The 26,044-nt window shown below is 44.9% G+C and overlaps 1 protein-coding gene across 6 annotated transcripts in view; it reads left to right on the top strand.

The window, feature by feature from the left end:
• ccdc17 (coiled-coil domain containing 17) overlaps positions 1 to 26,044 on the top strand; it is a 161,110-nt gene that overhangs the window by 26,827 nt on the left and 108,239 nt on the right. For 3 of the 6 annotated variants that reach the window (XM_068037062.1, XM_068037061.1, XM_068037067.1), the window contains 6 exons: positions 4,419 to 4,481; positions 6,662 to 6,791; positions 15,801 to 15,954; positions 17,362 to 17,478; positions 20,813 to 20,940; positions 21,090 to 21,212. In XM_068037062.1, coding sequence (XP_067893163.1) covers positions 4,419 to 4,481; positions 6,662 to 6,791; positions 15,801 to 15,954; positions 17,362 to 17,478; positions 20,813 to 20,940; positions 21,090 to 21,212 — 715 coding nt within the window. The other 3 variants (XM_068037063.1, XM_068037064.1, XM_068037065.1) reach the window with 3 other exon arrangements.

Raw genomic sequence — 26,044 nt, 5'->3', positions numbered from 1 at the left:
CACGGTGCTGTTGGGAAGGTTATTCCATGATTCTGACCCAGCAACAGTGAAGGAAAGGTGATATAGTTCCAAATCAGGATGCTGTGAGGCTTGGAGGGGAACTTGCAGCTGGTGGTGTTCCCATGCAACTGCTGGCCTTGTCCTTCTAGCTGGTAGAGGTCGTGGGATTGGAAGGTGCTTCAAAGAAGCCCTGGTGCATTCCTGCAGTGCATCTTGTAGATGGTCCACACTGCTGCCACTGTGCGTCGGTGGTGGAGGGAGTGAATGTTTGTGGATGCGGTGCCAGTCAAGCGGGCTGCTTTGTCCTGGATAGTGTCGAGCTTCTTGAGTGCTGTTGGAGTTGCACCCATCCATCACACTTCTGACATATGCCTTGTCGATCATGGACAGGCTTTGAGGAGTCAGGAGGTGAGTTACTCACCTGACCTGCTCTTGTATCCATGGTATTTATATGGCTACTCCAGTTCAGTTTCTAGTCAATGGTAACCCCACAGGATGTTGATAGTGGAGGATTTGGCGATTGTAATGCCATTGAACATCAAGGGGAGATGGTTAGATTCTCTCTTGTTGGAGATGATCATTGCCTGGAACCTGTGTGGCGCAAATGTTACTTGCCACTTATCAGCCCAAGCCTGGATGTTGTCCAGGTCTTGTTGCATTTCTACACCGACTGCTTCAGTATCTGAGGAGTCGCGAATGGTGCTAAACATTGTGTAATGATCAGCGAACATCCCCACCTCTGACTTTATGATTGAAGGAAGGTAATTTATGAAGCAGCTGTAGATGGTTGGGCCTAGGACACTACCCTTAGGAACTTCTGCAATGATGTTCTGGAGCTGAGATGGTTGACCTCCAACCACCTCAACCATCTTCCTTTGCGCTAAGTATGACTCCAACCAGCAGAGAGCATTCCCCCTGATTCCCATTGACTCCAGTTTTGCTAGGGCTCCTTGATGCCATACTCGATCAAATGCTGCCTTGATGTCAAGAGCAGTCACTCTCACCTCACCTCTTGAGTTCAGCTCTTTTCTCTATGTTTGAATCAAGGCTGTAATGAAGTCAGGAGCTGAGTGACCCTGGTGGAACCCAAACTGAGAATCACTGAGCAGGTTATTGCTGTGTAAGTGCTGCTTGATAGCACTGTCGATGACCCCTTCCATCACCTTACTGAATATCGAGACTGATGGGGCAGTAATTGTCCAGGTTGGATATGTCCTGCTTTTTGTGCACAGGACATACCTGGGCAATTTTCCACTTTGCTGGGTAGATGCCAGTGTTGTCGCTGTACTGGAACAGCTTGGCTAGGGGCGCGGCAAGTTCTGGAGCACAGGTCTTTAGTAGTATTGCCGGAATGTTGTCAGGGCACATAGCCTTTGCAGTATCCAGTGCCTTCAGTCGTTTCTTGATATCACAAGAAGTGAATCGAATTGTCTGAAGTCTGGCATCTGTGATGCTGGGGACTTCAGGAGGAGGCAGAGATGGATCATCCACTTGGCACTTCTGGCCGAAGATTGTTGCAAATGCTTCAGCCTTATCTTTCGCACTGATCTGCTGGGCTCCCCCATCATTGAGGATGGGGATATTTGTGGAGCCTCCTCCTCCTGTTAGTTGTTTAATTGTCCACCACCATTCACGGCTGGATGTGGCAGGACTGCAGAGCTTAGATCTGATCCGTTGGTTATGGGATCGCTTAGCTCTGTCTATCGAATGCTGCTTATGCTGTTTGGCATGCAAGTAGACCTGGGTTGTAGCTTCACCAGGTTGACACCTCATTTTGAGGTATGCCTGGTGCTGCTCCTGGCATGCCCTCCTGCACTCTTCATTGAACTAGGGTTAGTCATTTGGCTTGATGGTAATGGTAGAGTGGTTGATGTGCTGGGCCATGAGGTTACAGATTGTGGTTGAGTACAATTCTGCTGCTGCTGATGGCCAACAGCGCCTCATGGATGCCCAGTTTTGAGTTGAACTGCACTCCTTCAAGCTGTCATCGCGCCCAGCAGTCTACAATGCTGAGTATCAGTTACCCTGAAGATTGCTGCATTTCCTGCCTCTTCCTACTCTTCTGGATGGCCACCCATCCATTCCCATGAACATTCACTGCCTGTGGGATGACCACCTCCTGGAAAGTACGATCCAGGAAACTCTCCTCCTTGATCCTTCGCAGTGACTCCAGCTGCCCCTCAAGCTCGGAAACCCTGAGCTTGAGCTCAAGCAACTGGAGACACTTTCTACACATGTGGTCCTCCAAGGCGCAGTGTCTGAAGTTCCAACATTTTTCAGGAATTGCAAGCAACAGGTCTTAACTGTCCATCCATGATCTTAAAAAAAAAAACTCTCTTCCCTCTTTTAGAATCTAGTTGGTACCTTGTTTAAACCATTAATTTTAGTTAATACCTCTAGACCTGCTTTGTGATAATACTCCTATAATTAATTCACCTCCTGTTATACTTGGCCTGATTGCAATTTTAAATTCCTGACTCCTGGTTTGAATGAAATAGAGGGGAAAAAGAGAAATACTCACCAACCACGTACCTGCTTTCCTATGACATCACATTTTGATTTTTCTTTTTTCTTTTCTCAAAGGGAGTCAGTCTGCTCTGAACGTAGCTCTTTATAAGCCATCGCCGGTCTCGCTCTGCTCTCACTCTCACTGCTACTCTCAGGTCTATGCTGCTGTGCTCTTTATACTCTGCTGTCCCTCTCATTCCGCTCGGTCTCACTGCTGCTCTCGGGCCTACTCTGCAGCCACTCTTTATACCCTGCCACTGGTCTTGCTCTGCTCCCACTCTTGCTGGTGTTTAAGGAATTTGGCTGGTGTTCTGGAGATTACCTTCTGTGAAGACTGCAGATCAGTGTCTTTTCATATCACTTTTGATGAACATCATAGATTACATTCCAAAATAAAAACATCTGAATACTCATAAACATGGAGCTAGTTGCAAAATGTATTGCTTGTATTATAGTTTCTTGAAATTGTGAATAAAAATAACTTATGCAAATCTTTGCAATCAGCTATTTAATAAAACTATGTGAATACTGAAGTGACACACTTCTACAGTGTGCTCATGACTCTAAGTGAGATCTGGTGTGGGTTGGCAATATTCCATGTGCTGAGCAAATAAATTTAAATCTTGTGTTTGAATTGAGGAATTTATCACAAGGGGACTGACAAACTCAAGGTGCTAAATTGGAATTCTGTTCACTAAGCATGAACATTTGTAGCTTGGTATTTTGAAATTACACAAAATGGTAGTGAATGCAGTGTGCTTTAATCCATTGGAATTTTATGTAATAGTGAATGGGATATGGTTTGATGACATGGCAAATGGCACCTTGGAACTGTTGAGGGAACCTTGTGGTATGAACGTTTGTTTGACTCAGGAGAAGTTTGAGGAAGAGTCATTGCCCCGAAAGCATGGTGGGAGTATTGCTATCGAAACCCGAGCAGAAAATCAGCTTTTGTATGGTAATTTCTTACAAAATACTGGATAAATGTAACTCCAAACAATATAGTTCTTTTTCAACTAGATCAGTTAGAAATACTTAGAAAAGATAGAGAAGCTTAATATTTGTCCAGAACTAAAATATACTATTACCATTCTAACACTCCTGTGAGTTTATTCATTGCATAGCTGAACCTAGCAAACAAGGAAAGTTTTGGGTTTAATCGCTGTTTTGTGCTGAATTGGTTAATATTTGTTTGGAAGGAGTTAATTGGCTAGATTTTCCGCTCCTGATTGTTATTCAATGACCCCTACTGAAACTGCAGCTACGCAGATGGTGGAGCAGGACAGAATTGTGCTTGCCTATTTTGCCCCTCAGGATTGAGTGTGCTGGAATTCACTGTCAAGCTTGTATAGGAGTAATGACCACATGGGTGAGAAACTGAAGAGCATTTGGTGCCTTTGGAACCCTGGAAAAGAAGAAACGGCTTCAGGAAAGATGGAGAAGAAAAGTGGTGTGAAGAAAAAAAATAAAAGCAAAATACTGCGGATGCTGGAAATCTGAAATTAAAAACAAGAAATGCTGGAACCACTCAGCAGGTCTGGCAGCATCTGTGACCCGAAACGTTAACTTTGCTTCTCTTTCCACAGATTACTAGTGAAGAAAAAAAAGTTGTTTGTTTCCAGCATTTTGATCAAATCAGGTAGTCGGTCAGTATCTATGAAGATAACTGATGAAAAGTCTACACCTGAAACATTAATTTGTAAATTCTCTCCACAAATGTGGTCTGACCTTCTGAGGGTTTCCAGCAATTCCTGTTTTCATTCCAGATTTTTGACATTTGTAGTTGTTTGCTTTTTAAAAAATGGATGAAAAGATATATATATAAAAAACTAAGCCTTTTTGCTAATCAGGGATTTTTTAAACAATAGATCTGTGCATTGCTTTCTGATTTCTTTTTTTTGTACATTTAGTTTCACAAACTGAGGATGTCAATTGAAGAGAACTTGCCCACATACAAATCCTGGCAAGGAGAGGTATGTGAAAGCTTATGACTTAATTTGTGAGCTATTTACCATAATCCTGTAATTGAGATTTTAACTAGCAATTCTTTTTGCCTGCAATTAAACACTGCATCCAAATAGATTATATTTTTCTTTTACTTGCACATAACATGAACCATAGAAGGTTTCAGCAAAGAAGGAGGCTATTTGCCCCAATGTTGATTCTTAGAACGCTTCAAAGCAATCCCCACTGCTGTTCTTGCAGTCCCATATCCCTGTATATTCCTCTGCTTCAAATATTTATCCACTTTTCTCTCAAAGATACAATGATCGTTGCGTCATTTACTCCCTGTGTCAGATCTAACAGATCTCTGCATAAAGAAGTTGCTCCTTACCACTTTATTTATTCTCTTTGTGACAATTTTAAATTGATAACCTCGCATCACTGACTGGCAACCAGAGGAAATGGTTTTTCCCTAGTCAATTTTCCAACAAATAGCGAGGCCTGAACATTCTTCAATCGTTTTTATTTTAAAAATGCCCAGACAATTTTGTTGAATGAGGGACATTTTCTAAATGTGTATAGCAAATTTTGAAAAAGTGAGTGAGGATTCCAAAGGTACTGTACATATAAATATACTGTCACGTGACTAATTCATTACAATGAGGCACCAGCTAGCAGAGCGTGACAGCCCAAGCACCACACTCAGTAATCCCTATGTTATCATTTAATTAAAAATTGATGGTTGCGACCTCCCAGGAACCAGCCAATTGAAAAAGCCAACTACTGTGCAGTAAAAAAAAATTATGATTCTAATAGGTGAAATCAATTGGCTAAGTCTATAACGCACTTTTTTAAAGTCAGTCACTGAAGGCAGTTTAGATAGCCCAACAGCTAAACAATGTAGGATTTATGAAAGAATTTTGGCAAAAGCGGCAGAATTGTGGGGAGAAATGAGCTGGGAGGAGAATATCGATTCTCACAACTTAGCATAAAGGCAAAAACATCTACCCTAAAATGAACAGAGATTGTGATCCCCTCCCCATTGAGTAGAAAGCAATTCCCAACTTCCATTCCCACCACCTCTCCCGTCACCACCATGAGCTGAAATCCTCTCAGGAAACTCACTCCCTTCACCCTCACGCTGAAATCAGGACCCTTCCACCACTGAATACAGAAACCTGATTGGAGAGATTTGAACAAGCAGAAAGGTAGACTCTGACTTGGAAATACATTCAAGGACCTTGGAGAGGAAAGGGAGGTTGGCAATGGGGCAGTATGTAGTAACGGGACAGCGGCAGGAAGTTATTTTGAGGGGGTTGAAGAGAGTTTTGAATGGATGTTACTACTCCAGGAGAGGTGAAGCAGAACTGGGAAACCAACGTCAGCTAGCATGCGGCTAGGAAGGGAAGTTGAGCACTCAGCATTTTAGTGAAAATAGAGTCAAGGGAGCAGGCATGGGTCTCATGGATGAAATGAGTTTGGAGAAGACATGAAGGGCAGTAAAGAAACTAAAGAAAGACACAGGATCAGGGCTTGGGAAGGGGATACCAGGACAGGAGTGGGGGAGTTGACTTGGTAATCAAGGAGAAGGGAGAATCAGTGTTAACTGCCTACAATCTTAGTGACCAAAAAAGGCCGTGATCTCCCTTGCAGCTGTTTGAGGTGAGGGTGGAGAGGATGAGGATAGGTGTTTAATGAGCCAGTGGTTCATGAAGTAAGAACCTTGGAGTTATCTTTGAGCTACAGCAGATCTCCCCAGACATTTTTTGCTGGTAATAGCAAATATTTGAATTCCGACTGATTTCTAAAAGTGAAAATTGGGCCAATCACAGCTGTTTTTGTTGCATAGTAACAGATTACTGTGTATCAGAAGCAGCTGTTTGTTTACTGTCCAGGACCCAAGATTCTGAACCCACCCCTGGGTTTGGCAATCTCAGATTTACAGGATGATCCTGAAGCAGTGGGTGATTTATTTAGCTCAAAGAATTAATACTTATTGTTATACTTGCACCTTTATACTGGCATGTAATGGCCTACATTGTCAAAAGTGGCCATGAAAACCATGTGTAATAAATGAAGATAGTATGATTCTAAGAAAAAAAGCATTATTGATTTGGACAGCCATTTGGGTTCATCTCTGAAGGTAACTACTTAAAATTATGTCAATGCCTTATAACACTAAGTTATACTTATTGTCAATATTGAATAGCATGAGATTAACCCCAGAATCCAGAGGGACTGGGAACACCAGGAACGAATGCGAGAAATAGCAGAGGTGCATGGTCGACAGCTAGCAGATATTCAAGCTCGAAACAGGGATTTGGAGCAGCAGAGAGATGGTAGGAAACTTTATATCATCCTGTTTTCTCTTGCAGAGTCATTGAAGCCTTTTCAATAAAATGCATGTTACATTATTCGGTTACCTAAGAGACCACAGCAATTATTATCCTTCTGGCAAAGATAGCATTTAATCAATAATCTTAGAGCTTCAATCTTCGCTGGTATCGGATGCTTGTCGCCACAGTATTTATATGACTGGTCCAGTTTAGTTTCTGGTCAATGGTAACCTCCAGAATGTTGATAGTGCGGAGTTCAGCGATGGTAATACCATTGAACGTCAAGGGGAGATGGTTAGATTCTCTCTCGTTTGAGATGGTCCTTGCCTGGCACTTGAGTGACGTAAAGGTTACTTGCCACTTATGAGCCCAAACCTGAATGTTGTCCAGGTCTTGCTGCATGCAGGCATGGACTGCTTCATTATTTGAGAAGTCTCGAATGGTACTGAACACTGCAATCTTTAGCTAACATCTGCACTTCTGACCTCATTGGAGGGAAGGTCATTGATGAAGTAGCTGTAGATGGTTGGGCTTAGGACATTACCCTGAGGAACTCCTGCAGTGATTTCCCAGGGCTCAGATGATTGGCTTCCAACAACTTCCTTTGTGCTCGTTATGACTCCAACCAATGGACCATTGAAGTAGGACAATATGGAAAGAGGGTGATAGTTAAAATTATTTTTGCTCAATTTTCTCTCTTGTATAACTTTGGCATGTTAAACCTTGCATATGTTGCATACTTTCTGTACTTTTTTCCCAGCTTGATATCCATTAACATTGACAACATCACACAAATATTGAAGTATATGGCAGCATATAGGTGTTACACATCTTTAATGTAAGGCTGCGTTTGTTGACAACACAACCATTAAGTGGTGCAGTACTTACTCATGCGCAAATTGGTCGTAAAGATGGCGCTGCTCAATTTATCACAAAAACAAATGAAACCCAAGTCCCCACAGTGGTTGCAATTGCCATCTCCATCCCACCCCCAACGGTACCCCACTCCCTCCTGCCATGGAGCTTCTCTTTGCCACTACCTCCTGCGCCTGTCTGCTCACTGTTCTGTTCCCGCCTCGCCACTTCTCCCCCCTCGGCCACTCGCTCCCCGCTTCACCACCAACCCCCACTCTCCCGCCAGCCACACTTTCCATGCCTCACCACTTCTTCCCCTCTGCTCTGGCTGTGCTCCCTGCTCCCTCCTGCTTCTGCTCCCCGCTTCCGCCCGCTCGCAATCTCACTCCCCTCCCCTACCTATCTTTACGCTCTCTCCCTCCCCCACTTCCCCCATGTGGGGAAGGAAAGTGGAGATCGCAGGACGGAGCGGGGAGCAGAGAGGCGGAAGCAGTGAAGCCAGGAGCGGGGAGGAAGTGGCTGACAGGTGAGGGCGGGTGAAGCAGGGAGCGAGCAACCGAGGAGGGAGCGAGTGGCAAGCAGATGTTGCTGCACGAGATGACGTTTTCACGCACATGTGCGAATTAGTCCTGGCAAACCGGGTGATGACGTAGCCTGCGCATGTGCAGCACCATACTGTCAGCAAGAGTCCTTTCTGCACATTTGTGAATCTGGGAGCGTTCTGATGACGCTGGCGCTGGGCTGCGTTGTCAGGAGTCATTTTGTTAATGTCAAGCCTCTTAGTCCTCCAGACTCTAGGTGGCACTGTTGTGCTCCTCAATAGCATTTCTCAGGTCCACATGCCATTTTCTTTTTTTTTTAACCCAATTTTTAACTCATTTTTATATTTAACATGGTTCCTGAGCCAGCCCTTTTTCTGCAGCTTATTCACTTCTCAGTTATTTCATTTTTCACTTTTAATTTATCGAAGTTAAGACTAAATTAAGCTTAAGATTAAAAATGGCAGGAGATCTCAGACCCGTGTTATGCTCCTCTTGCTCAATGTGGGAGCTCAGGGACACGGCTGATGTCCCTGACTCCTTCGCGTGCAGGAAGTGTGTCCAGCTGCAGCTCTTGTTAGACCGCATGACGGCTCTGGAGCTGCGGATGGACTCACTTTGGAGCAACCGCGATGCTGAGGAGGTCGTGGATAGCACGTTTAGCGAATTGGTCACACCGCAGATTAGGATTGCTGAGGGAGACAGGGAATGGGTGACCAAAAGGCAGAGAAAGAGCAGGAAGGCATTGCAGGTGTCCCCTGCGGTCATCTCTCTCCAAAACAGGTAGACCGTTTTGGATACCGTTGAGGGAGATGGCTCACCAGGGGAAGGCAGCAGTAGCCAGGTTCATGGCACCGTGGCTGGCTCTGCTGTTCGGAAGGGCAGGAAAAAGTGTGGAAGGGCTATAGTCATCGGGGATTCGATTGTAAGGGGAGTAGATAGGCGGTTCTGTGGTCGAAAACGAGACTCCCGAATGGTATGTTGCCTCCCAGGTGCACGGGTCAGGGATGTCTCAGATCGGCTGCAGAACATTCTGAAAGGGGAGGGTGAACAGCCAGTTGTCGTTGTGCACATAGGCACCAATGATATAGGTAAAAAACGGGATGAGGTCCTACAAGCAGAATTTAGGGAGTTAGGAGCCAAGTTAAAAAGTAGGACCTCAGAGGTAGTAATTTCAGGATTGCTACCAGTGCCACGTGATAGTCAGAGTAGAAATGAAAGAATAGTCAGGATGAATGCGTGGCTTGAGAGATGGTGCAGGAGGGAGGGGTTCAGATTTTTGGGACATTGGGACCGGTTCTGGGGGAGGTGGGACTATTACAAATTGGACGGTCTACACCTGGGCCGGACTGGAACCAATGTCCTTGGGGGTGCTTTTGCGAACGCTGTTGGGGAGGGTTTAAACTAATGTGGCAGGGGGATGGGAACCAAATGAGGAGGTCAGTGGACAGTAAGGAGGTAGTAACTAAAGCCTGTAAGGAACTAGATAATGAAGTCAGCGTGACTAAGGGGAAGAGTAGACAGGGAGCAGATGATGAACGCAAAGGGACTGGTGGTCTGAGGTGCATTTGTTTTAATGCAAGAAGTGTAGTAGGTAAGGAAAATGAACTTAGGGCTTGGATTAGTACCTGGGAGTATGATGTTATTGCTATTACTGAGACTTGGTTGAGGGAAGGGCATGATTGGCAACTAAATATCCCAGGATATCGATGCTTCAGGCGGGATAGAGAGGGAGGTAAAAGGGGTGGAGGAGTTGCATTACTGGTCAAAGAGGATATCACAGCTGTGCTGAAGGAGGGCACTATGGAGGACTCGAGCAGTGAGGCAATATGGGCAGAACTCAGAAATAGGAAGGGTGCGGTAACAATGTTGGGGCTGTACTACAGGCCTCCCAACAGCGAGCGTGAGATAGAGGTACAAATATGTAAACAGATTATGGAAAGATGTAGGAGCAACAGGGTGGTGGTGATAGGAGATTTTAATTTTCCCAACATTGACTGGGATTCACTTAGTGTTAGAGGTCCAGATGGAGCAGAATTTGTAAGGAGCATCCAGGAAGGTTTTCTAGAGCAGTATGTAAATAGTCCAACTTGGGAAGGGGCCATACTGGACCTGGTGTTGGGGAATGAGCCCGGCCAGGTGGTTGAAGTTTCAGTAGGGGACTACTTTGGGAATAGTGATCACAATTCCGTAAGTTTTAGAATACTCATGGACAAAGACGAGAGTGGTCCCAAAGGAAGAGTGCTAAATTGGGGGAAGGCCAACTATACCAAAATTCGGCAGGAGCTGGGGAATGTAGATTGGGAGCAGCTGTTTGAAGGTAAATCCACATTTGATATGTGGGAGGCTTTTAAGGAGAGGTTGATTAGCGTGCAGGAGAGACATGTTCCTGTGAAAATGAGGGATAGAAATAGCAAGATTAGGGTACCATGGATGGCAGGTGAAATTGAGACTAGCTAAGAGGAAAAAGGAAGCATACATAAGGTCTAGGAGGCTGAAGAAAGACGAAGCTTTGAAAGAATATTGGGAATGTAGGACCAATCTGAAACGAGGAATTAAGAGGGCTAAAAGGGGTCATGAAATATCTTTAGTAAACAGGGTTAAGGAAAATCCCAAAGCTTTTTATTCATATATAAGGAGCAAGAGGGTAACGAGAGAAAGGATTGGCCCACTCAAGGACAAAGGAGGAAAGTTATGCGTGGAGTCAGTGAAAATGGGTGAGATTCTAAACGAGTACTTTGCATCGGTATTCACCGAGTAGAGGGACATGACTGATGTTGAGATTAGGGACAGATGTTTGATTACTCTAGGTCAAGTCGGCATAAGGAGGGAGGAAGTGTTGGGTATTCTAAAAGGCATTAAGGTGGACAAGTCCCCAGGTCCGGATGGGATCTATCCCAGGTTACTGAGGGAAGCGAGAGAGGAAATAGCTGGGGCCTTAACAGATATCTTTGCAGCATCCTTAAACGCGGGTGAGGTCCCGGAGGACTGGAGAATTGCTAATGTTGTCCCCTTGTTTAAGAAGGGTAGCAGGGAAAATCCAGGTAATTATAGACCGGTGAGCCTGACGTCAGTGGTAGGGAAGCTGCTGGAGAAGATACTGAGGGATAGGATCTGTTCCCATTTGGAAGAAAATGGGCTTATCAGTGATAGGCAACATGGTTTTGTGCAGGGAAGGTCATGTCTTACCAACTTAATAGAATTCTTTGAGGAAGTGACAAAGTTGATTGATGAGGGAAGGGCTGTAGATGTCATATACATGGACTTCAGTAAGGCGTTTGATAAGGTTCCCCATGGTAGGCTGATGGAGAAAGTGAAGGCGCATGGGGTCCAAGGTGTACTAGCTAGATGGATAAAGAACTGGCTGGGCAGAAGGAGACAGAGAGTAGCAGTGGAAGGGAGTTTCTCAAAATGGAGACGTGTGACCAGTGGTATTCCACAGGGATCCGTGCTGGGACCACTGTTGTTTGTGATATACATAAATGGTTTGGAGGAAAGTATAGGTGGTCTGATTAGCAAGTTTGCAGACGACACTAAGATTGGTGGAGTAGCAGATAGTGAAGGGGGACTGTCAGAGAATACAGCAGAATATAGATAGATTGGAGAGTTGGGCAGAGAAATGGCAGATGGAGTTCAATAGGGCAAATGCGAGGTGATGCATTTTGGAAGATCCAATTCAAGAGTGAACTATACAGTAAATGGAAAAGTCCTGGGGAAAATTGATGTACAGAGAGATTTGGGTGTTCAGGTCCATTGTTCCCTGAAGGTGGCAACGCAGGTCAATAGAGTGGTCAAGAAGGCATACGGCATGCTTTCCTTCATCGGACGGGGTATTGAGTACAAGGGTTGGCAGGTCATGTTACAGTTGTATTAGACTTTGGTTCGGCCACATTTGGAATACTGCGTGCAGTTCTGGTCGCCACATTACCAAAAGGATGTAGATGCGTTGGAGAGGGTGCAGAGGAGGTTCACCAGGATGTTGCCTGGCATGGAGGCCGCTAGCTATGAAGAGAGGTTGAGTAGATTAGGATTATTTTCATTAGAAAGACGGAGGTTGAGGGGGGACCTGATTGAGGTGTACAAAATCATGAGAGGTATAGACAGGGTGGATAGCAAGAAGCTTTTTCCCAGAGTGGGGGATTCAATTACTAGGGGTCACGAGTTCAAAGTGAGAGGGGAAAAGTTTAGGGGAGATATGCATGGAAAGTTCTTTACGCAGAGGGTGGTGGGTGCCTGGAACGCGTTGCCAGAGGAGGTGGTAGACGCGGGCATGATGGCGTCTTTTAAGATGTATCTAGACAGATACATGATTGGGCAGGAAGCAAAGAGATACAGACCCTTAGAAAATAGGCGTCATGTTTAGATAGAGGATCTGGATCGGCGCAGGCTTGGAGGGCTGAAGGGCCTGTTCCTGTGCTGTAATTTTCTTTATTCTTTGTTGTTTGTTCTTATCCCATTTATTGATGATAGAGGTTGTCTTAAATCTCTAGCACTCAGGTCAGTGCAACCATTGTCACTACTTGATTGAGACTTGGGTCTGTCCCACTCGACAGGGTGAGGGGTGATAACATATCCTTAATGATTTATACTAGATAAATATATAGTATTAATTCTAATTGCTGCAGCAAGCTAAAACCCTGCTTCTCAATTCAATGCACTGAGACAAGATTATAACTTTCTTTTATTTAAAAAAAAATAAAGTTATAATCTTGTCTCAGTCCATTGAATTGAGAAGCAGGGTTTTCTAAACTTTAATTTCACAAATTTGCCTAAGGAGTTCAGTGTATATGGTCAAGTGGGAAGGGCTCAACAGTGTGTTTATGACTCTTCATAACTTCACATGAAAACTGCAATTATAAAGTAAAAAAGCCATTTCATATGTGCACACCCCCTGTAAAGTAACACTTCTTGTCCCATTTATCTCTTACAACATGTCAACCATGATTAAACTTTGTTAGGCGTCCTCCAAGGTACATGCTTGGCTGCATCTCCATTTCAGAATCCCTAAAATTGCTCCGTGGGACAATGTTGCTTTTGTGGTATACCTTTAAGGGGTGTATCTAAAACTGCAGTCCATTACCAGACAGGATGTGATGTATCTATTCATGTGATCATCAGGCAGAAGATAGGAACATTCTGGAGACCAGACGTGTTAATCTACCTCCCAGTTATTGCATAGCATAAGAACTAGGAGCAGGAGTAGGCAATTCAGCCCCTCGAGCCTGCTCCGCTGTTCAGTACGATCATGGCTGATCTCATCTCTGCCTCAACTCAACTTTGCTGCCCCTTCTCCATAACCCTTCAACCCATTACTAATTAAAAATCTGTCTATCTCCTCAAATTTACTCAATGTCCTGGCATCCACCGCACACTGGGGTAGTGAATTCCCCAGACTCATGGCCCTTTGAGAGATGTAATTTCTCCTCATCTCTGTTTTAAATCTGCTACCCCTTATCCTAAAACTATGACCTCTTGTTCTCGATTGCCCCACAAGAGGAAACATCCTCTCTACGTCTACTTTGTCAATCCCCTTAATCATCATATATACCTCAATTAGATCTCCTCTCATTCTTCTAAATTCCAGACAGTAAAGGCCTAAACTGCACAATCTCTCTTCATAAGACAAATCGCTCATCTCTGGAATCAATTATATGAACCTCCTCTGAACTGCCTCCAATGCAACTGCATCCCTCCAAGTAAGTGGACCAAAACTGTACGCAGTACTCCAGGTGCGGACTCACTAATGCCTTGTACGGTTGCAGCAACACTTCCCTACTTTTATACTTTATTCCTTTAGCAATAAATACCAAAATTCCATTTGCCTTCCTTATTACCTGCTGGACCTGCGTACTAGTTTTCTGCGATTCATGCACGAGGAAACCCAGATCCCTCTGCACCGAAGCACTCGACGTTTCTCTCCATTTAGATAATTTGCCTTTCTATTCTTCCAACCAAAGTGGATAACCTCACATTTATCCACGTTAAACTGCATCTGCCAAATTTTGGCCCATTCACCTAACCTATCCATATCCATTTGTAAATTTCTTATTTCTTTATTGCAACTTACTGTCCCACCTATTTTAGTATCATCTGCAAATTTGGCTATATTACCTTCTATCCCTGCATCCAAGTCATTAATATAGATTGTAAATAGTTGGGGCCCGAGGACCAAACCCTGTGGCACCCCACTAATTACATCTTGCCAACCAGAAAAGAACCCATTTATCCTGACTCGCTGTTTTCTGTTGGTTCGCCAATCCTCTATCCAAGCTAATAAATTGCCCCTAACCACATGTGATCTTACCTTGTGTATTAACCTTTTATGTGACACCTTACCAAATGCCTTCTGGAAGTCCAGATATACTACATCTACAGGATCCCCATTATCCACTTTACTTGTTACATCTTCGAAGAACTCTAGCAAATTAGTCAAACATGATTTACCCTTCATAAAACCATGCTGACTCTGATGGATTGCGTTTCGACTTTCTAAATGTCCTGTTATTACTTCCTCAATAATGGATTCTAGCAGTTTCCCAACAACAGATGTTAAACTAACTGGTCTATAGTTTCCTACTTTCTGCCTCCCTCCCTTTTGAATAAGGGCGTTATATTAGCATTTTTCCAATCCACTGGCACTTTTCCCGCATCCAGGGAATTTTGGAATATTATAACCAATGGATCCACTATCTTTAAGACCCTCGGATGTAGGCCATCAGGCCCTGAGGACTTGTCTGCCTTCTATCCCAATAGTTTGCTCAGTACTTGTTCCTTAGTGGTGATGATTGTTCTAAGTTCTGCCCTTTCTATAACCTCTGCATTACCTGTTACTATTGGGATGGTACTGGTGTCCTCCACTGTGAAAACTGAGGCCAAATAATGATTTAAAATTAGCTGCTACTGCATTGAAGGGGAGGCGGGAGCTGCCAGCTCCACAAAGTAAGTGTCTTTTCCAGCACTCTTGGGCCAACAGGAACAAGTAAGCCGTTGGTGTCCCCCGCCTTTATTACTGGCCTTCCCCCCCCACCACTCCCCCACCTCCAGGCCCGATGGTCTCTCTATTTCCCAGCTCTGCTCCCAGCCCTGATCTCTCTCCACCACCCCAAGCGCATCACCCCCTGCACCCCGGCCCCCCCCCCCCCCCCACCACCTTACCTCCAAATCACCATGCCTCAAGTTGGTAGGCAACCAACCATGTGGGCATGATAGAGGTCCAGCTGTTAAGTTTAATTTGATCTCCCTGTCCTCAGCCCCGCTGGCCTCTTCTGCCATTTCCAAAACTCTGATTCTGCTCCTGGTGCAGAGACTCACTCAACAGAAACACAGAATGGAGAATTAGGCCTGGTAGTCAGTATGTCTGATATGCAGGGCTGCCAATTTCCTGGCTACTGAATTTAATAGTTAGGAAATTATGAGCGCTGTGAAACAGGCCAATTGATGTCCAATCTGATTCTCCAATTTGTGCTATTATTAATTAAGGCCTTGCACCAGGAGCAGAGTCCTGCAACTTTGGGGCTATAATGCACAGTTTACTGATGATGCCTCGAGTGGATTGTTCCATATATTTAGACAGCAGTTCAGAATTTGAAAAGTCATTGGACTTCTTTATTTTTGTAAGAAATTCGTCAGCGGCTAGAGGAGCTCTCATCCAAAGAGCATTTCACGGCCCATATTGAGCAGATGTTGCTTGAACTAAAGGCACAGGAAGAGAAGAACCAGCAAGCTTTAGATGCACTCCGAGAGCAAATCGAATTGCTGCAGGTGGAATCCATGTACGTATATAAATGAACAAGAGAACAGTAGAACAGTCGTAGCAAACTAACCAGAAAAAACTGTGATAGGAACTTAAAAGAATGGTCTTGAGGGCTCAAAGCTTCATTTTTATTTTGATTCATAGGATGTGGGGTCATTTATTGCATATCCCTAATTGCCCTTGAATGATTTGCTAGGCCATTTCAGAGGGCAGTTAAGAGTAAACCACATTTTTGTGGGTCTGGAGTTGCATGCAAGCCAGACTGGTAAGGATGGCAGATTTCCTTCCCTCAAGGACATTAGTGAACCAGATACGTTACTAATCCAGTAACATAACTACTATGCTACCATACGCCATAAAAATGTGAAGTATACTTTGATTGCCTGCAGGAAGGACAGCAGATATTAAAATAGGGAGTTTTTATTCTGTTTCTCTCATTGATTAACTTGGTTGATTTTATTTTTCTTTGTGTTATCAGTTGCTGCACATCAGTCATTAGTTGTCACAGCACTGTAAAATCCTGCTAGCCTAACTTGGTGTTGATTTAAAAAAATTTTGTGTGTATCCTTTGTGTACAGGAATTTACAAATATTCTACATTGAATGTAACTTTGAAATGTTTGATAATAGCTTTTCAGTTTTTGAATATCTGAATATTAAAGCAGTAAATGAAGTTTCTAAATTGATGCAATGGCGAAACCAAACTGAAGCTGGAAGATATACTTGTATCAGCGATTTTATCACATTAGTACTGGTATGCCATTTTGCATTGTGCCTGAATAAATACTGTAGCACCTGCTCCATACCCCCAGCACATGCAAATGCTGCAACTTTATTGTGATTACATTAATTAGGGGACAGCATTAGAAGGTGACACCTTGTCTCATATCTCCATACAGAAGTAATGTGACTGCTTTATAATGCAGTCTAATGATTCAGACAGCTGTAATCCCCAACTGATGTCAAAAAGAGAAAATCTCTTTCAATATTTTTAATGCAGTTCTCAGTTAGAATATTTTTGTGTAATGCAGTATTTTGGACCAATGATTTATAATTTCATTTGTAATAATGTTGCGGCATTTAAATATTTTCCTAATAATCTTGTTTGATAGCCAGATTTCATTTTCCACATTAGGAGTTAGGTTGGAATGCCAGTCATGGCTAAAGCTCACCTCTAAAACTTTGAGTAGCCTAGAATCATAGCTGTTACAATACTCAGTTGGAAGGAAAGAATAAGGGGAAAACGTATGCAAGTAGGAAGCTGAAAAATAAAATTTGATATGTCAGGCAAGGAGGTTTGTGCTATGTGATTGGATTGCTAGATAATTAGTCTAATTATTATTTTGACAAGAATAAAATAAAAGTTATAGTTCTATGCTGTAAATTCTATATAATTCTACTGACTTGTAAATATGTCCTTGTCCTAGTGCCAAACAGGACTCAGTCAATGTTACAGACAATTCTCCTGCAGAGAAAAAGGAAGAAAAAGTACCACTTACTTTTGTATCGTTTGCCAATAGTGGCAGCCTATCCACTGAAATAGGGTGAGCAGAATATATTTTTAAATGTAAATAGAGTTACAGTATTGTTTACCCACTGGAAAAATGAACAAGTTGTGGCTATCCTGAATATATCTAATTCAGATTTCTATCATACACATATGCAAGTGTTGACCTAGCCACTATTTGACACATTTTTAAATCATAACTTGAGTTATGATTTAATATCATGTCTGGTCAGAAGTATCTTAACTGCTATAAATCCTTTAATTTCTAATCTTAAAGTAGCAGTTTGTGCTTTTGCCTTGAGTCTAGTTTAACCTACTTGTATTATTATTAATGCCTACCAGTATCTTAAAGACCTCAGTCTCTAGCTTTTTAAATCAAATGAACAAAACTGTAATGAAAATTTTGAATCCTCAAATTACTTAGTGTTCTTTAGCAAGTGTCCAAAATTCCATTCATTGTTGTAAGCCTAGACTTAATGGTGAGCTTTATAAGCTTTAGTCGCTGTGAGGCAACTATGGAGTGACCTCATCAGAGCCCTTTCCTATCCTGAGTGGTGTGAAACAGGGCTGTGTTCTCGCACCCACACTTTTTGGGATTTTCTTCTCCCTGCTGCTTTCACATGCGTTCAAATCCTCTGAAGAAGGAATTTTCCTCCACATAAGATCAGGGGGCAGGTTGTTCAACCTTGCCCGTCTAAGAGCGAAGTCCAAAGTACGGAAAGTCCTCATCAGAGAACTCCTCTTTGCTGACGATGCTGCTTTAACATCTCACACTGAAGAATGCCTGCAGAGTCTCATCGACAGGTTTGCGTCTGCCTGCAATGAATTTGGCCTAACCATCAGCCTCAAGAAAACGAACATCATGGGGCAGGATGTCAGAAATGCTCCATCCATCAATATTGGCGACCACGCTCTGGAAGTGGTTCAAGAGTTCACCTACCTAGGCTCAACTATCACCAGTAACCTGTCTCTAGATGCAGAAATCAACAAGCGCATGGGTAAGGCTTCCACTGCTATGTCCAGACTGGCCAAGAGAGTGTGGGAAAATGGCGCACTGACACGGAACACAAAAGTCCGAGTGTATCAGGCCTGTGTCCTCAGTACCTTGCTCTACGGCAGCGAGGCCTGGACAACGTATGCCAGCCAAGAACGACGTCTCAATTCATTCCATCTTCGCTGCCTTCGGAGAATACTTGGCATCAGGTGGCAGGACTATATCTCCAACACAGAAGTCCTTGAAGCGGCCAACACCCCCAGCTTATACACACTACTGAGTCAGCGGCGCTTGAGATGGCTTGGCCATGTGAGCCGCATGGAAGATGGCAGGATCCCCAAAGACACATTGTACAGCGAGCTCGCCACTGGTATCAGACCCACCGGCCGCTCATGTCTCCGTTATAAAGACGTCTGCAAACGTGACATGAAATCGTGTGACATTGATCACAAGTCGTGGGAGTCAGTTGCCAGCATTCGCCAGAGCTGGCGGGCAGCCATAAAGACAGGGCTAAATTGTGGCGAGTCGAAGAGACTTAGTAGTTGGCAGGAAAAAAGACAGAGGCGCAAGGGGAGAGCCAACTGTGCAACAGCCCCAACAAACAAATTTCTCTGCAGCACCTGTGGAAGAGCCTGTCACTCCAGAATTGGCCTTTATAGCCACTCCAGGCGCTGCTTCACAAACCACTGACCACCTCCAGGCGCGTATCCATTGTCTCTCGAGATAAGGAGGCCCAAAAGAAAAAGAAGAAATAAGCTTTAAGTAACTTGTGCCAATAATCAAACGTCCTTTAGATAGATACCTGAAGTTAATTAGAATGGGCTGAATGAACTACTTCTGTTCCTGTATTCCTATGATTGTCCACTTGGATGGAAGGTCAATTTGGCGGACTTTGCGCCTGCTTATCCTCCTCCTAGGGCTCTGGTGAGTTTCGTAGAGACAGTCACATTTACATTTTTTGGGCAGGTTCCCAGCAGGATTTCCAACTTTTGGGATGGGAGAAAGGAACTGAACACTTCAAGCACTGGGTGCCCCCAGCAGTGCTGTAGGACTGGCTACCTGTCAGGTAGCTGAAAAGTAGGGACAACTTTTAAAATAATTTTGAGATTTGTGGGATGCAGGAGTGCAATCAATTGTACACTGCTAGGGAAGCCTTGTAATTTTTAAATTTCCTTCCACTCACCATAGGAATGCCACACACCAGAAATATAACATGCTGCCATCCAATGACGATATGGCGATAATGATGGAAAAATGTAATGTATGATGTCACCCAGCCATTACCAAACTTGGAATGTGCTCATTTATTCGCCAATCACATCAGCTCCAGCAGAAATTCCCATATGCTGTGTCCATTGGTGAGGAGCTAGTGCAATGTCTCCCCTACTATCCCAGATCCAGTTAAAGTCAGCAGAAAGTGAGAGAAAAAAATCTTGCTTTAGTTCTTTTGTTGACAAATGTCTTTAATTGTTAGGTATCTAAATTGCTGACGGCCACTTATCCTGACCAGTTCATTTTCCTGCTTCGCTTTGCAATGAAACACTCTAACAACAAATTTAAAACTTCCAGATGAGGAATGAAATGTTTAAATGAAAGAACTCTTTGGATCACATTGATTTTCATACATTTTGCATACTTGTGGTTTTCAGCCAGGTTGCAGAAGCATTGTCAATGAGGGCTGAATTTTAAGCCAATGTAGTGGACATGGATTACAGTTTACTGGGAGCGCTCTCAGTATGAAAATTTACTTTCACATTGCCAGTAGAAAAGGACCAAAAAGATGAAAAAGCAGTTAGATTATCAACTTCAGCACCCAATCCACCAATTGAGTAACATAGCATTGCTTACTAACTTCTAATGGAAGGTCAAGGAAAAGAGAGATTAGGATAATACTTTTTACACAGTAGTTTGTTCAAACATGAATTTCCCTACCAGAAATAGTCGATAAATATTTGAGGAAGAAAAATATAAAAGGGTTTGGGAAAAGAGCGAGGAAATGGAACTAAATTGATGCTCTTTGGAACAGGCTGCACAAGTGTGCTGGGCTCAATCATCTCCTTCTGCACTGTAAAGTTCTATGATTCTACTAATTGTATATTCAACTCTTAATAACATTTTAGATAAAACAGAATATGCCAAAAATACATAGCAGCTCAGTCAGCTTCTCTAACGACAAAAGAAGAGTTAGGACACTTTAGGTATGTACTTTTCATTGGTCTCAATGTTTACTTGGTGGCAAAATGTACAGGGCTGGGGACTGCTTTGCTGGTGCAAATGCAATGGCGACCTTTAAAGAATATTAAAGCTGGAGGCTTAACTTCTGACATTACTGTAAAATCTGTATTTCCGTTATCATGGTTTCTTCCTTCCTTTCCAGTGCACTGAAACTAGTCTATCTACAGAGTGGTGGTAGTGATCCTGCTATTCTTGCCCAGATGTATGGCCTTCAGGCAGAGGCTCAACTTCTGGAAAAGTCTACACGACCAGCAAAAGAGAAAAAGAAAAGTATGTAAACATCTACGTCAAATTTATAGAACTATAAATACACTTTATCTTACTTTTGGGAAAATGACTGCTCGAAGAAGAAATACTTGTTGTCAGAGATAAAATACAACAGTCCTAACTGGATCTGTTACATTCCTCACACATTACAGAGCATGAAACCCCTCACAGATCACTGGATGCTGAGCTCTTAACTGTGGAACTTGAGAATCAGCGCCTGGAAGATGAAATTTTAAAACTAAAGCTTCAGCGAGAGAGGAGGAACCCTGATGATGGTAGGTCTTGGACTCTCAGAAATGAGCCTCGTGCATATGCTTACACACTGCAAGAGTAATTTAACATAATGTTAATGAGTACCTATAGGTAAACCGCCTACTGGTTAGAAAATTCCAGACTTGATTCAGTAATTGCTAAATGTTGAACAATTTTGGTAATGTTCCTATTAAATTAGCAATATTCATTCAAATAAAATTTAATATTACATAGCATTCATAAAACTTGGCAAAGTGGCCCTGACTGGAATAATAGAAGGAATATCTTTCTGTTGGTTGTAAGGCTCCTACATAAAATAATTTCTGCAATTTACGTCTAGTTCTTATTGTGTATAGCTGGGCAGTCAGGGTTAAAGCATGTTTCTAGCATCAGAGTAGAAAGTCCCATCCAAGGAAAAGTGTGAACAGCTTTTGCGTGGGCGTGTTGTGGTGAAGAATGCTTGTAAAATGAAAATGGAATTCTCAGGAATGCAGTGGGTATATTGTTGCCACTAGAAGGACAAAACAAGTCAGGAGCAATGATATTTCACCACACTCCTCCCCCCTCCACTCACCCAAGAACTTTTTTTTTCCAAAATATACTTTATTCATAAAAATCTGTAAAAATTACATTGCCAAACAGTTTCCAAACAGCACCAAAAAATACAAACATTGCAAGGGAGATCAGTTTCCTTCAATACTGTCATGTGTTTCTTCCCAACCCTTCCGTTTCACAATTGTCATGTCAATTACAGTTTTACAGTTCTAGGGGTTTCCCATTGATCCAGCCCCTCAGTCCAGCTTGGTGGGGGAACCTTACACTGTGGTCTTTCCCCATTGAGCCTTTGCTGCGGCTGCCCCAAGCTTTAGTGCGTCCCTCAGCACGTAGTCCTGGACCTTGGAATGTGCCAGTCTGCAACATTCGGTGGTGGACAACTCTTTGCGCTGGAAGACCAGCAAGTTTCGGGCAGACCAAAGGGCGTCTTTCACCGAATTGATAGTCCTCCAGCAGCAGTTGATGTTTGTCTCGGTGTGCGTCCCTGGGAACAGCCCGTAGAGCACAGACTCCTGTGTTACAGAGCTGCTTGGGATGAACCTTGACAAAAACCACTGCATCTCTTTCCACACCTGCTTTGCAAAGGCACATTCCAGGAGGAGGTGGGCGACCGTCTCTTCCCCACCACAGCCAACGCGGGGGCACTGTGCGGAGGGGGCGAGACTTCGGGTGTGCATGAAGGATCTGACGGGGAGGGCCCTTCTCACCACCAGCCAAGCTACGTCTTGGTGCTTGTTTGAAAGTTCTGGTGATGAGGCATTCCGCCAAATGACTTTGACGGTCTGCTCGGGGAACCATCCGACAGGATCCACCGTCTCCTTTTCCCGTAGGGCCTTGAGGACATTCCGTGCAGACCACTGCCTGATGGACCGGTGGTCAAAGGTGTTTTTCCGCAGAAACTGCTCCACGAAGGATAGGTGGTACGGCGCCGCCCAACTGCATGGTGCATTCCGCGGCAATGTGACCAGGCCCATCCTTCGCAACACCGGGGACAGATAGAACCTCAGCACGTAGTGACACTTGGAGTTTGCGTACTGGGGATCTACACATAGCTTGATGCAGCCGCACACGAAGGTGGTCATCAGGATGAGGGCCACGTTGGGTACATTTTTCCCGCCCATGTCCAGAGATTTGAACATCGTGTCCCTCCGGACCCGGTCCATTTTAGATCCCCAGACGAAGCGGAAAATGGCTCGGGTGACTGCCACGGCGCAGGAGTGGGGTATGGGCCAGACCTGCGCCACGTAGAGCAACAACGTGAGCGCCTCGCACCTGATGACCAGGTTCTTACCCACAATGGAGAGAGATCGCTGCCCCCACATGCCCAACTTTTGTCGTACCTTGGCTACTCGCTCCTCCCATGTTTTGGTGCACGCCCCGGCCCTTCCGAACCATATCCCCAGCACCTTCAGGTAATCTGACCTGACGGTGAAGGGGACAAAGGATCGGTCAGCCCAGTTCCCAAAGAACATGGCCTCGCTCTTGCCGTGGTTAACTTTGGCTCCCGAGGCCAGTTCGAACTGGTCGCAGATGCTCATCAGTCTGCGCACGGACAGCGGATCCGAGCAGAAGACGGCGACGTCATCCATGTACAGGGAGGTTTTGACCTGAGTGCCTCCGCTGCCTGGGATTGTCACCCCTCTTATGCTCGCATCCTTCCTAATAGACTCAGCAAAGGGTTCAATACAGCAAAGAAACAAGACCGGTGACAGAGGACAGCCCTGTCTGACTCCAGATTTGATCGGGAAACTTTCAGATTCCCACCCGTTGATTGACACTGCGCTACTGATGTTTGTGTAGAGCAGTTTGATCCAATTGCAGATTCCCTCCCCAAACCCCATTTTGGAAAGCACGTCCATCATGTAGGTGTGCGATATCCTGTCAAAAGCCTTCTCCTGGTCCAGGCTGATGAGGCAGGTGTCCACCCTCCTGTCCCGTACGTAGGCGATCGTATCCCTGAGTAGTGCGAGACTATCAGAGATCTTCCTGCCGGGTACAGTACAGGTCTGATCGGGATGAATCACCAACTCCAGAGCAGACTTGACTCGACTGGCTATGACTTTGGACAGAATCTTGTAATCAACATTAAGCAGTGAGATGGGCCGCCAATTTCTGATTTCTGCCCTCTCCCCCTTCTGCTTGTAAATGAGGGTGATGATGCCTTTTCTCATGGTCTCTGACATGCTGCCGGCCAGGAGCATACTCTCGTATACTTCCAGCAGGTCCGGGCCGACCCAGTCCCACAGGGCTGAGTACAACTCGACCGGTAAGCCGTCGCTCCCGGGGGTTTTACTCGTCTCGAAAGACTCGACGGCCTTTGTCAGCTCGTCCAGAGTTAGCGGCTTGTCCAGTCTCTCCCTCCTGCTGTCATCTAGGACCTCTGTGATAGATGACAGGAAGGACTGGGAGGCTCTGCTGTCTGTGGGCTTCGCGTCATACAGCCCAGCATAAAAGGATTTGCTGATCCTTAGTATGTCGGACTGCGAAGACGTTACCGAGCCATCTTCTTCCTTCAGGCTGCTGATAACAGAGCTCTCTCTGTGTACCTTTTGGAAGAAGTAACGCGAGCACGTCTCATCCTGCTCGATGGAGCGGACTCTGGATCGGAAGATGATCTTGGAGGCCTCCTTGGCAAAGAGCGAGGCCTGCTGGCTCTTCACCTCTTGGAGGTCCTCCTTGACCTCGACCCCCATTGACTGCAACCGGAGTAGATTTTGCATAATTTTCTGGAGTCGGGACAGTTCCCTCTGTCTCTCTCTCGCCTTCTGAACACCTTTGTGGATGAAGAACCTCTTGATCTCCTTTATCGCTTCCCACCAGTGAACTGGAGACTCAAAGAGGGGTTTCACGGTCCTCCAACCTTTGTAATCCCTTTTGAGTTCCTCAACGTTCTCTGGGGTCAGCAGTGTCGCATTGAGCTTCCACGTCCCTCTGCCAACCCGCTGGTCGTCCTGTAAGTGACAGTCGGCCAGTAAGAGGCAGTGGTCGGAGAAGAACACCGGCTTGACGTCGGTGGATCCGACCGTGACAACACGGGACACAAACAGGAAGTCAATCCTGGAACGGGCAGACCCGTCCGATCTTGACCATGTGTATCTGCGCTGCGCTCCGTCTGCAGGTTTGCTGAAGACGTCGTGCAGTTTGGCATCTTTAACTGTTTCTATTAGGAATCTGGACGTAGCGTCCAGTTTGCTGTCGTCACTGCCGGATCGTCCAGCCGCATCGATGATGCAGTTGAAGTCACCGCCTAGGATGACCGGCCTGGTCGTCGCCAGCAGCAGTGGGAGCTGCTGGAAGACGGTCAGCCGCTCGCTGCGTTGTACCGGGGCGTACACGTTGATCAACCGGAGCGGAGCGTTGTTGTACATCACGTCTGCTACGAGGAGGCGGCCGCCCACCACCTCCTTAACTTCGGAGATGGTGAAGTCACCTCCCCGCAGCAGAATACCCAGGCCGGAGGAGCGGCAGTCATTACCCCCCGACCAGATCGATGGCCCGTGGGACCACCATCGCGACCACTGCCTGTAGGTGCTGAGGTGTGGTATTCCACACTCCTGCAGAAACAGTAGGTCAGCTTTGACCTTGGCAAGGTAATCCAAGGTTGAAACACATCGCGTAGTAGATTTAATGCTACGCACATTAATGGAAGCAATTCTTACACCCATTTTTTACTAAAAATTAGTTGTTGCTTCCCATACCATTTGTCCTCGCTAGTCCCAGTCCTTCCCCTTCGGGATGTTCCTGCATACCCATCGTATGCGCAAGCAGTTTCACGTTGGTTGGGCTCAGAAACCCCTCCTGATTTTTCATGCAGGGTTTGTGCCGCTCGGGTGACATTGGGGGGGTCTTGTAGGCAGAGAGGATTGGGTTGTCCTCAGCTGCTTCCATCTGTTCCTCCTCGAAAACATCACAGCTCCCGGTCTCCCGGAGCTCAGGTGTGCCAGACGTGTCTTTGCTCCCGGTGTCCACCCACCCAAGAACTGTGTTCTACAGAGTCTACACCCAGAATGCCAATCCATCTCCCCTCCTTCAGAAATTGACAGACCCACTGCCATATCTATCCCTTACAGTAAAGAAAAAAGGCGATAAGTTCTGAAATTATTAAAACCAGTGTTCAGATCCAGAGTGCTGCAAAGTTCTTCCGTGAAAGATGAGATACTGTTCATGAACAAAACTTGATTGAATCAAAAATGGAGTTGTCAGAGTGGGAATGGAAGTGGAGAACAAGTTAAAGTAGCAAGCCACAGGGAGCCCAGTTCACATTTTCAGACAAAACAGAGGCATTTGGCAAAGGGTTCTC

Source organism: Heterodontus francisci, chromosome 8 (assembly GCF_036365525.1).
Source record: "Heterodontus francisci isolate sHetFra1 chromosome 8, sHetFra1.hap1, whole genome shotgun sequence".
In the NCBI taxonomy this organism is placed as follows: Eukaryota; Metazoa; Chordata; class Chondrichthyes; order Heterodontiformes; family Heterodontidae; genus Heterodontus; species Heterodontus francisci.
The sequence above is the reverse complement of the archived record's forward strand: the minus strand, read 5'-3'. Positions and strand labels throughout refer to the sequence as shown.